General features: G+C 38.3%; 1 protein-coding gene across 1 annotated transcript; it reads right to left on the minus strand.

The window, feature by feature from the left end:
- Positions 1–2,458: 2,458 nt before the first annotated feature.
- On the minus strand, positions 2,459–13,026 carry LOC109426811 (zinc finger protein 792). Its single transcript, XM_019702348.3, has 5 exons — positions 12,742–13,026; positions 11,704–12,671; positions 3,201–3,408; positions 2,682–3,125; positions 2,459–2,593 (listed from the first exon to the last, which is right to left on the minus strand). The coding sequence occupies exons 1-5, from the start codon at positions 12,892–12,894 to the stop codon at positions 2,540–2,542; spliced, it is 1,827 nt and encodes a 608-aa protein (XP_019557893.3). The 5' UTR covers positions 12,895–13,026; the 3' UTR covers positions 2,459–2,539.
- Between the last annotated feature and the right edge of the window lie 9 nt (positions 13,027–13,035).

The following is a 13,035-nucleotide window of genomic DNA, read 5'->3' on the forward strand; positions in this document are numbered from 1 at the left end:
TTGGTTGTGTATCGCTACTATCTAAAACGAAAGCACCTCATGGTACAGCAGTTGTTTTTATAAAAACTAAGCTCCATAACAGTAACGATGACCCACAATATCGAAAAAATGTATAACAACCACTAACAGGGCGCAAAATTTTCGAGCAGACGAGCTGAAGTTCACCGTGCGGCAATTTTCACTTGGCTGCATATTCATATTCAGCTGCTCGATACTCGTTCGTCAACTGAATGAAAGTCAATGAATATTTATAAACATCTTACAAAGTGTTATTTAAATTGCTGATAAAATATTAACGTTTCGATAACATTTAACGGTGCTTTACATAGATCTTTTCCCATTTGATTGTTGTGGAGGGTTTTTGGAAGGAATCGTAGCCATAAACGTAGTTAATTTTGAAGATGTTTCTCGATCGGCTTCATATTCAATTACTACGGGGTAACTGACTTTGTGAAGAGGGAGAGCTAAAATGAATTTGTTTGTTTTGAATATTCAGTGCAGAATCATTAAAATTCGTTCTGTTTTCATTCAATGACTATGAACATCATGCACCCTGATAACAACGCTTATTGTTCCTCGAACTACTTTGGTAAACACAGTGGATGTAACTCTACTTAACGGACGGACAAAAGCTATTATTACAAATGTAGAACTGAAGCTATGGTCTCTGAAGTAGTTTGGTTGATCTGCAATATTTCGAAAATATCTTGGAATGACGCATGCAATGTCAAGGGGATTACAGATTACAGTTAGATGTGTAATGGTACAAATCACTGTGAGAATAACTACTATTACTGTCAAGAGTAATGTAATCAACCCGTAATGTCCCAAAGGATCATAATAATACATAGTAGACTTCAGGTTGGTCCAGTAACCGCGATTGATTATGCAACGTTACTCAGTATATCAGATATGGCTACTATTACGAGTGTAGACCTGAAGTTCTGAATTCCAAGATAGTTTGGCTGACCTGGAATAACCTATACATTCGACTCTCCATATGTCGATGTTCTACATCCCGATATCTCTTTATCTCGATGGTTTGGTCGGTCCCTTCAATCTGCTGCATACATTTTACCTTTCTACAAGTCCATATCTCCTTATCTCGATGCGATCTCGTTCATTTTTGTTCTAGATTTTCTCTCCATATGTCGATAGACCCGTTTTTACCGGTTACTAGATCTCGTTTCTTAGGTGCAAAACATTCTGGGCAGGTGAAGTGACATCTGTTTGTTGACGGTTTTTCCTAGTTACGGACGTTTTTCCAATCTAGTGTGCATTACAAATTGGTTCTAGAGTTCAATCTCTCCCTATCTCTATGGTCCCTTCAATATCGAGATGTAGAGAGTCAACTGTAGTAGCTCTAAATTAGAAATCCTCTACATAGAGATGAGCGGAAGTTACATATGTCGATTCGGCAACGCTGTTTGTTTTGTTTGCTACAGTTGCCAACACTTGCTACAAAGCTATATGTTCAAACTTTGTGCGTGACTTCGTTGTGGTTCAAGTAGTTTTGTTTATATTTTCTAATTATTTTTTCAGTTTTTTTTCAAAATTTTGAAAAAATAGCGGAGCAATCGAAGAAATCTGAAATTCAATGCAAAGTGTTACGCTAATCATATCGGCAGAAGTGAAGTAAGAAGCAGCAATGGATTTTTTTCGAGAAGTTCAGCAACAGAAGTTTCGTCATAAGCATGAGATTTTAAAAGCAGAAATAATTAAATTTTATCTCTTAACTAAACTTACATATGCCGTCAATTTTTTGATATTAAAAATAAATAATTTTAATTTATTTAGTTCCGATTGCAATACCGTTCAAACGACACCTTCCTACGAACGATAAGCATGTTCATTTGGCTCACACTTTGACAGTTCTCTCTGCACGATTGGCTTACAAATGGCCGCTTCCGCAGATCTCTATAATGTAGGATTACTACTCTAAATGATATTTGAGATTTCAAGAGCTTCACAGAACCCAGCAGATTATGTAATTCTATTATTTATGGTACCTAATGTTGAAGTTGAAGTTGTTCTTGTAGATATCAAGCACTTTACTACAGGACGTTGATCTAGCGAAAAAGAAATGTTGGGGTAATTGTTTGTCAATTTGCGCTATTTGAGTTAAGTATTTGTTGAGTTTTGGCCAATATGATACTAAAATAAGTTCAGTAACATATAAACTATGATACCGAAATCTATATTATTTTCCATTCAAATCTCTTTTCATCAGTTAGTGCTTTTCGATCAGATGTCCATTCGACTAAATGTCATATGATGCTTCTTCCTCCACAAAATGAGTTTCGACCAAATGTCCATTCGACCAAATGTCCTTTCGACCAAACGTCCTTAAGCCTCCGCCTTCAACTACTTAGCTGGTGAGTTCATTATCCATCACCCTGCTTGAGGTTTACGCTGGCATGTATTACTTTTCGAGAACGCAAAGTCGATGGTTGCTGTAATAGGTACAGCCACTACCATAGCAGGAAGCCCTTCACGTTTGAATTTTGAGCGCCTTTTTCCACTATAGTCACCTTTATCGCTACACCTGGAGATCATCATACGGAGGCGCAATGTTGCAAAGGAGAGTTCGGATCTATGAAAAAAGTCTATGTCATGTTACTGATCGATTATTATCCATTAGTATTCGAAAAAAGTTTAGTCTAGTAATTAATGGGCATTACCATGTCATTGCCAGCATCAGTGGGATATTCCATTTTGGGTACCGACGAAGGATTACACTGCATCATGTGTTGCAGCTTCAGCGCCTTAGTCGGGAAAGCAATGTCACACTTCCGGCACTGTATCAAACGCTTTCGAGTTCCTCGCATTTTACCCAACAGCATTCCAGGAATGGGTTTCACGCGAGCGTTAGTTTTGACATTATGCTTAACCAGCATGTGCCGGTTGTACTTTGTATGATTGCGCAAGTCCTTGTTGCAGCACAGATAGTTTTCCTGATAGCTGATGCACAAGTGGTCGACCAATGCTTCCGGAGTTGGGTGTATCGTTAGGCATACGCCACATTCCAAGGGCTTCGGGTTCTCATGACGCAGTCGGTGTGCATCCAGCTTCTCCTGGCTGTCAAATGTGACCACACAGATGTCGCACACGAATTGGCATTGAATCTACAAAAAATGAAAGAATAATTTTGAAACCATGATTAAACATGTCCTTGGTAGAATCTCAGAATTTGATATTACCTGATGGACTCGCTCAATGTGATCTCGCAGAATGATCCTCTGATCGAATGTCTTATCACAGTACTCGCACGGATAGCGAATGCCCACATGCACGCGGTGGTGATGATTTCTGAGGGCATTGCTCGTGTTGAACCGTCCAGGACACTGCTCACAGGCGTATCGCCGTTCGTTGCTGTGACTCTCAATGTGGCGCTTCAGATGGCTTGATCTGTGTGGAATGAAAATTAATGTTATTGCTAATGAGTTGCATAGAACTTCTAATATTAAAACAGATGTTTTATATTGACTATGTTGAGGCTGTGGGGGAGAAGTCACTAGAAGGCGTTTCGAAGAATTTCTTGCGCGTAATGGCATTGTGAGACAACCGTGCACCATGTACTCCTCCCTCAGTATACCTTCTTCTTCTTCTTGGCGTAACGTCCGCACTGGTACAAAGTTTGCTTCTTCAGTGTTCTATGTATGAGCCAAGGCCGTGCGCAGAGGGAGGCGAGAGGGGGATGGCGGTAGGGGTTTTAACCCGAAAACACCCTTTTCTGCGCACGGGCCAGCTATGAACACTTGCACAGTTTTTAACTAAGAGCCTACTCTGCGAATGATTTGCAAGTATATATCGTATGGTAGGCACAAACAAACTCTATGCCTATGGAATTCAGGGAATCATTTACGAAAAAAAAATTGGATCGTTCGAAGACTGAATGCTCCAGGAAAGCTGGGTTTACCTAAAGCAATCCCGAAGTTAATCTCATAGTAAACCCCGAAGAAGCAGAAGGAATTCCAGAAGGATTCATAAAGAAATATCTGTGTGTACTCGAGGAGGAGGAATCCTTGTAGGAATCCCTGAAAGAACTCGGATCAACAAGAAGAGCAATTTAGATGAACTTCATGGGGAACCTCTGAAGGAACTCCTGGAAGAATTCCTGAAGAAATCCTCGAAGGAGACCCTGAAGTAGCCCCTCAAGAGGGAAAATCCACAGGGAGCTCAAGGCAAAATCTCAAAGAATTCCAGGAGGAATTCGTGAAGGAATTTCGTACAAAATTCCTCAAGGAGAAATTCCAGAAGTAGTTCCTGAATGAGCTCCTGCGGAAATCCACAATGGAATTCCTGGAGAAATTCCTGAAGGAATTTTAGAAAAAAAAACCCTAGAAGAGTTCTTGGAGGAAATTTTGAAGGAATTCCTGGAGAAATCTCTCAAGCAATTTCAGGCGAACTATCTCAAGAAATTACTGGAGGAATCACAGAAGAATTTCTGGAAGAGTTTCTGGAGAAATCCATGAAGGAGTTCCTGAAGAAATACCTGAAGAAGTTTGTGAAGGAATCTCTGAAGGAAAAAAAATCTTTTCAGCAATTACAAGAGAAATTTTTCCAGCAATTGCAGATGAAATCTTTAAATAATTCCAGAAAAAATCCTTGAAGGGTTTCAAGAAAAAATTCTGTAGCAGTCCCTCGATAAATCCTTGAATTAAGAAATCCCTGAAGTAGTTCCTAGAAGGATCCCTCAAGAAAATAAAATAAAAAATCTCTCAAGGAACTTCAGGCGAAATACCTCTAAGAATTCCTGAAAAAATTCTTCAAAAAGTTCGTAGAGGAATCCCTGAAGGAGTTCTAGGAGGAGTCCTTCAAGGAGTTTCTGGAGAAATCCTTAAAGAAGAAAACCCGCAAAAATCCGGGGAAAATCCATGAAAAAAATCCTAGAAGAACCCCTAAGATAATTCACTGAAAGAGTTTCTAGAGGAATCCCTAGAAAAGATTATGGGAAAGTCCCTCAAGGAACTCCAGGAATAATCCTTGGAAATATCCCACAAAAAAAAAGAAATTCTTGGAGGAATTCCCGAAAAAACCCTAGAGAAATTAACGAAGGAGTTTCTGGAGGAATCCCTAAAAGGGTTTATGAAGAAACCCCGCAAGGAATTCCAGGAAAAATCCCACAAAGAGTTCCTAGAGAAATCTCTGAAGGAGTCCCTGAAGGAGTTTCTCCAGATATCCATGATGGAGTTCCTGGAGAATACTCTGAAGGAATTTGAGAAGACATTCCTGAAGTAGTTCCTGGAGCAAACACCACAGTAATTCCAAAAAAAAAAATGCACAAAGGTTTGCAGGAAAATCCCTGAATTCTGGAGGAATTCAAGAATAAAATCTTAAAGGAATTCCAGAAGAATTCCTGGAAAATCCACTGAAGGAGTTTCTGAAGGAATTCATGATGAAGTTTATGGATAAATTCCATAAGCTTCCGTAACTCGCGCGGTTGGCCATCTCCTCTAGCACCACGCTAATGCTGAGTACAAAAAGCGAGATTTTTTCGACGTGTTGTACAAAATACAACAGCGCGATCACTCGGGAGTTAAGGATTTCCGGGAAAATCCTACAAACCATTCTACACTCAAAAAAATCCGCACATATTTATTGGCAAAAATCCATCTCACTCCATTATTACAATCTATATGCGCGCACATAAACGTTCTCCATGCAAGGTTGCACATAAAATCTAATAGTCGGATGGAATATATGTGCAGCGGCATTTATATTCTAAATGCGTAATTTGAATTTATGCGCGATGCATTTATTTTTCGAGTGCTAAGCTTGATAGTAAAAATCTATGTGTGGGCACATGGAAACTAGATGCGGATTTTTCTTAGTGTAGGAATAAATCCCAAAGAAATTTCTGCAGGAATCACTGAATAGTTCCCAAAGAAATCTCTGGAAGAGTCCCTGAAGAAATCTCTAATGGAGTTCCTGAAGAAATTCAGAAAAAAATCCAGGAAAATTTCTTTAGGAATTCCTAGCAAAAATCCTTGACGAATTCCTGAAGGAACTACTGGAGGAATCTCTAGTGAAATTCCTGGAGGAATAGCTAAAGAAATTCATTGAGAAATCCCCGAAGAAACTCCTGGAGGAATCATTGAAGAACTTTTTGAAATAATTTCTGAATGAACTTTCTAACGCAACTTTTAAAAGAATCTCTAAAGGAAAATCCTGGAGGAATCTCTGAAGAAATTCTTGGAGGAATCCGAGAAGAAAATCAAGGGGGAATCTCACAAAAAACAACTATTAGATAAATGCTTGAAATAACTTCAGTAAAATCTCCTGGCAGAACTTCTGGAAGAATACCGTGAGGTGCCCATATTTCGTGCACTTAAGAATTCTCCAAGTTTGATAAACTACTGAATTTTTACCATAGAGTATATCAGACTTTTTTCTTCAATAATATTTAGTGCTGGCACTGCAGCTCCCAAGAAAAATATAAATTAGGCAACTTCACATTATACAAGATAGTTACATCATTAGTTTCGATTTGTTTGAAAGTGCCAAATTTCGTGCACGGGTTCCAAATTTCGTTCACTCTAAAAGACGTAGAATTCGCCTAAATGTGTTAATTTTCAAAACGTAGCATACTCGTATAATACCCATGAAACCATAACGTTTGGATAAAATTGATGTGTATGACAAAATATGAGTGAATATTTGCTGTTTCCCATGTTCGTCCCGGATGTTTACATTAAGATTTCCAAAAATCCTTCTGTAGTTTTAAGGCCTATTATTTTTGACGTTTGTTTTGCTCTTGTTTACAATTTGAATCAAATGTTCACTACTTTACTGATGATCAGTAATGTGAATCAATTCATTTTTGTACCTAATTGTAGCTTTTTACCTTTCTATTATATCACATAATTTATATGCCATTAATAGGCACAATCCTCGGGAGGTTAGTTCTAGTAAAGTGTCGATTTCTAAATTTGTGTTCTTTCTGTAAGGCTTACGGCAACAATTTGCTTGAATGAAACTAGCGGCTGTAAGCTACTACTCCCAATGTTTGGATAAAAAAGTCATCCCGAGCTTAAATACTTAGTATTTCCACATTTATAAATTTGTTTATTATTTTTTTCACTTTCTACGTAGTTTATTAGCAGTCCCTAGCTAATTTTAAACCAACTAAAATAGTCATTAGAACTATTAGTAATAACCGAGTCATGCGATGGCTACAAGTATTCATTAACCTCTAAAACAAAGTTATAAAAAAGAGTGCACGAAATTAGGGACCCATACAAATTGTGGGTTCCTAATTTCGCCAACAATATAAATGTTGAAACAAAATAACTAATTTAAGGAATTTTATTGCGTATTATAATAAAACATATTGATTTGAAATAATCAAACATAAATTGGAATATTCACTTTTGCTAGAGAACGAAATACTTGTTCACTTCCGTGAGTGTTGATTTTCTCGTATCTCTGAATATGACATCTGCTTTTGCATACATTTGCAATTTATTTTTCAATCTTTCACATACAGTGTATCAAACAATCGTCCGTACAGCAAATTTTTGTCAAAATTATTTTTCATTCAAATGTTTATAACTTTTTTATACGTCGTTCTATAACTTTCAGAAAACTTATTCGATCTCGCTCAAAATTTTACCAATGGAGCTTCATTATATGGTTTATGATTGGTCAGAATTTCAGCGTTTTTTATTGACGTATAAAAAAGTTATAAACATTTCAATGAAAAATTATTTTGACCAAAAAATTGCTGTACGGACAATTGTTTGATACACTGTATATCAATTTTTTTTATTTATTTTTTTGTGAATTGTATTGAGATCAAATGCAGTTTTGAGGTTTTAGCAAATTTTAGATGATTCCGCTGTTAATTAGATAATAATGCTCTCAGATGTCAGAAGTTAACGAAGTTTGGGCCCGCACGAAATTAGGGCACCCCACGGTACCTGAAAAAATTCTTGGAAGATTGGCAGATTGACTTTTTTTAATTCGTTTTTGGTTCTAGCAATAGCTATGAAAATATGAATATGCATGAGGTGTATATGTAGAGAAGAGCGGAAGAGAGAAAGTTGGGTTGTCAAATATATGAATCCATTATTCACCGGGAAGGTAGGTTGCCATTTCCAAACCGATTTAGCAACGATTGGTGGGGTTCGGGATGGGGGTTGCCAATTTGGGTTTACTCACGCATTGGTGGACATCGTCTTAGGTAGAAATCCTCTATATAGAGATGAGCGGAATTTTTATATGACGAATCGGCAACGCTGTTTGTTTTGTTTACAACTGCTTCCAACACTTGCCACAAAGCTAGATGTTCAAACTTTGTGCGTGACTTTGTGTGGTGCAAGTTGTTTTGTTTACGATTGCTAATTGATGGTCGAGCTTTATTTTACAAAATTTTGGAAAAAATATGAAATGCATTGCAAAGAGCAGCGCTAATCATATCAGTAGAAGTGAATCAAGCAGCAGCAATGGAAGGTTTTACGAGAAGAGTAGATACAAAAGTTTCTACATGAACATGAGTACTTGAAAGCATAATTAATTAATTATTATCTTTTTTACTACAATTTAATATGCCATCAATTCATCGATATCAAAAGTAAATAATTATAATTTGTTTAGTTCTGATTCCAATACCGTTCGAACGACGCATTCCTACAAACAATAAACATGTTCGTTTGGCTCACACCAGAGATGCCATATATACAGATTTATCTGTATTACACAGATTTTTGAGCATCTCCCTGGGCTTGGTTTATATCTTCCAGGAAGCATTGATTTTCGTCATATGACCATTGTGCTTTGCAGTGTTGATTGGTTGAACTGAATGTAGATTCAATGGTAAATTTTAAAATCAGATAATTCAATCCTCTGATACAGTGATTCCAATTATACTACGGCATAGTGTAACGGTATGTTGTCGAAATCACTTATGTACCGGGAAAATATAATTCCAAGCTGGCGAGAATATTACCACTGAGGGGGGTTATGAGCCCAGTCAGACCCTTGATGGGACAATAATGTGGGATAGTATATGGGAATACCATTGAAGGTGGTAATAATCTCCGAGGCTTATGAAATCCGACAGGGCGCGTGCATTAGGCTGCGGATCTATGCTAAGGGAGATCAGTAGCATCTGTTTGTTATTAGTAGAACAAAATGCCGTTCTATGAAAACGCAGTGTGAGTGATCTCCTATGGTGCTGTAGTACTATAAATGATCTCATTCTCTGTGAATTCTAACTTTGGCTATCTAGTCAGTAAATAGTAAAATTATTAAGATAGCTTAAGAGCTAAACCTTAAAAGCATACATTTTCTAAATATGACAAGGTTTTGAAGACAAACATGAGATGAGTATCAGATTTTAATCTGATGACTCATTAGCATAATCGTATGTGAGACATAGGGTCATGTCGAGCAATTGATTCAGTACTACAAATCCACGCGGACAATTTCATTACAAACTATTGGTTTTCGTCAGTTTAATGACGGAAAGGCTCAGCTATGCTGCAAATCCATATATTAGAGTCCGTTCATAAACATATAGACCGAACCCTCATAAAATTTTGTCCATGGAAAACCATGGAAAAGTTACAACTTTGCCTCTCCTCATGAAGTATATGTGATTTATTAACGAACTCCTAGTTGAATCAAATTAATGGATTTTTATTTCCGGGGCACCCATTGGGTATATCACTTCAATAATACAAATACCGCTAACTCTTCTGTAGTTTTCTGTAGTTACACTATCCATTTGAAGATGTATAGTAAATAGTAGTAGTTCATATAACCAATATCTATATAACTTCCTCAATCATCTTTGTAAGATTTGGTAGATAGTATGACAGCATTGATTGAAACACGAGAGCTCTTATATCATGTTATTATACGCATGGTTAATTATTTTATGAACAATAATTTTATTGACGAATCCGATTTAAAATATTAGAATAGTAATTTTTGTTAAGCCATATTAAAATAATCACTATCATTATCAATGAATGCTATCGACTCAAGATCTTCGCTACATTAAATTTTGAATTACTGGAGGCTTCACTTATTAACAAATTTACAACAAACACGCTATAACAGTATCTAGAGAATCGTGAAGGGTGAGAAACCTGAACTAGTAGCAGTATTCATATAGATTAACAATTATACTCTATTATTTTCAATCATTGCAACATTATACTAATATGTGCGGGCCGCCCATTTGCGGAGTTTTGCGGCCAATTATTCTCTTTCCATTCCAGAAACGACCGTTTTGAAGCAAGAAGTGTCCTAATGGCCAACACAAACGGGACTTGTCCGAAACACACAAGATAAGTACAACAATTTTATAATCAGGCACCCAACTCTTTCTACTACTTTGCTAATAGATAATGCAATATGCATACTTCAATATCAATTATTTGTTTGTTTGCGCCTTTATTTATGACACTATTGAAGCATTCGTGTCGCCGCGAAATAGTTTACAATTTATCTTATTCACATTTTTCAATTCACTTTAAAATATCTAACACTGCTTTTACAATTGTGTATGTAAACTTGTATCTTAATTATGTTCATTATTAATAGTAGTCTGATAATCTAAGTCTAGTGATTTTTTTCCCAAGGAATAGAAAGAGTTGGTGTCATAATCAATACAATACTTGAAACTTGAAACTCCTTATTTCCCCCTAAGGGTTATAGGGAGGGGCGGGACATTCGAGCCTACTCATCAGTGGAAAGGACTTGATATGCTAATCGGTTTAGCATAGGGCAGATACAAGTCTACTGGTAGACGTATCGCCCAGCGAAACAACGCAGATTGGCCACGGCCCGGGGGTGCGTTGATTATAACAGAATAACAGAATTATACAGATTTTTGAGCATCTATACAGATTGCGTTTGTATGGAATACAGATTTTACATTTGTATAGGATACAGATTTTCCATCAAAATTTTGTATGGGATACAGATTTTTGAACGAGTGATACAGAAATTCATCTGGCATCGCTGGCTCACACTTTGACATTTCTCTCTGCACGATTGGCTCACTATGGCCGCTTCCGCAGATCTCTATAATGTAGGATTACTAGTCTTAGGGTTCTGCTAAGATTTCAAAAATCACTCAAAAAGTTACATTGCATTGTTTTCAAACCGTGCTGCGGATGGTCCGATGGAAGCGTAGAAGAAGAATGGAGCGCCATCAAGAACGCCTTCATCGCCACCGACGAGAATACTTTGGATGAGCTACGCATACGCACCAGAGAAAGCAGTGGATCACAGATGACCCTTGAAGAAGATAGCGGAGCAAAGGAATAGAGCACCTCACGGCGAAAATCTCTCTCTTTCGCTCCTTAAGAAAGTTTGGAAACAACAGGACCAGTACCTGTCAAATTTGACAGGTGTTGGTCCTGTTGTTTTCACATTTCCCATAAAAGAGAAAGAGAACGATTTTTTTATGACGTCAACGTGCATTGGAGTATACCAAAGCCACGATAGAGTGAGCGAAAACACGAAGAGCCAAAGTCGTAGCCTGTCAGCGCTATTCGCTGCTGTTTCTAGATCCAAAGGTTTCGACAAAGTAACCGTTTTTAAATAATCGAATAGTTTTTACTTGTTTTGAGAACCTAGTTACTTATAAGTCAAGCAGCCGACACTGACCCTAGTCTGTAAGTCGTACTTATCTCGGTACTTTATCGCTTGACATAGCATAACTACGGTACTGTAAGTTGTACTTACTTTCTAAACGTGCTTCCACATATTCCACACTGTTGCTTTTCGTTATCGAAAGTATGGATCTGCATGTGCGCCTTCAGGTTCAATTTTGTGTATGCAGCATATTCGCAGTATGGACAAGAATGCTTTCGCTTGTCCTCGTGCCGTTCCATGTGTGACTTCAACGAGGTCGAGCTCCTGAGCGATGCACCGCATATCTCGCACACCACCTGGTTCTCCGGATGAACCAGACTGTGACTGCGCATTTCATCGTTCGTCTTGAACTCCTGTCCACAGACGGAACACGGATAGGTTCGGTTCTCGCGTCTCTCGTGCACCTTCTTGTGGCGTTCGACGGCCACTCTGTACTTGGTTACGAATTTACACTTATCGCAGGACCACGGTTCCGTAAGGTGGCGTCCTTCTGGATGAATCCTCGGGCGACCCACCTTTTTGGGACCACTGCTTTTAGCGGGAGAAGAAGAACCAGCAGTACGAGTCTTTTTCAGCTTTGCTTTCTTCTTTTGCAGCGGTTCGTCATCGCTGGACGATTCGTCCGGTTCCAGTTTTGAGCTGGATTTTTTGCGTGGTTTCACAATCGGTTTCGTTTCCACATCACTGTCCGGATCATTGGGGCAATCGTAATCGGGATCGTCCCGTCCGTCTTCCGCTTCCGACTCCGAATGGTGTTCCGGTTCCACCTTGACAAAAACATCGCATTCAACTAGATTTTTTGATTCAAACTCCAGCAATAGATCTTCGACCTGCGGATCCGGTTTTGTGCACAGAGAAAGTTCTCTTAAAAGTACGTCTAGCTCGGGTTTGCTATCGCTGAATAGGGCAGTGATTGGCTTAGGATTAGACTGCTTCAGATCAACTAAAGCCTCCGTAAATTTGAATGTCAGTATTAGGCTGTTCCGGTAGACTGCAAACTCCGTAAGTTTGGTAAGACAAGTGTCGCATACAAATTTTGGAAGTGATTGAGATTTATCCTGGAAGCAATTAGAAATAAGTGAATTCCAATAATTGTTGAATGGATAGATACCCCTTGGGCGTACTCACATCGGAGGACCGAAAGATAACTTCCTCCAGGAACGTTTCGATCTGCACTGGAATCGTCTCAAAGCTGTCGTGCAACGAGTGTACTTTTTTCGAATCCGGCTTCAAGCACAGACGGCACACATCGGGGAATTGTTCCAGATTGAACACCGTCATGTTTCAAGCCATTTATCCTGCTCAAAATTACAAAAAACTCACGAAAAATTGTGAAACGGAACTTTTTTCACGAAAAAATTAAGAGCACTGTTTGTACACAATCCAATGGCTGCGTGCGTACAGCTTGACAGGCGTCCCGGC

The sequence above is a fragment of the Aedes albopictus genome, chromosome 2 (genome assembly GCF_035046485.1).
Source record: "Aedes albopictus strain Foshan chromosome 2, AalbF5, whole genome shotgun sequence".
Classification (NCBI taxonomy): domain Eukaryota; kingdom Metazoa; phylum Arthropoda; class Insecta; order Diptera; family Culicidae; genus Aedes; species Aedes albopictus.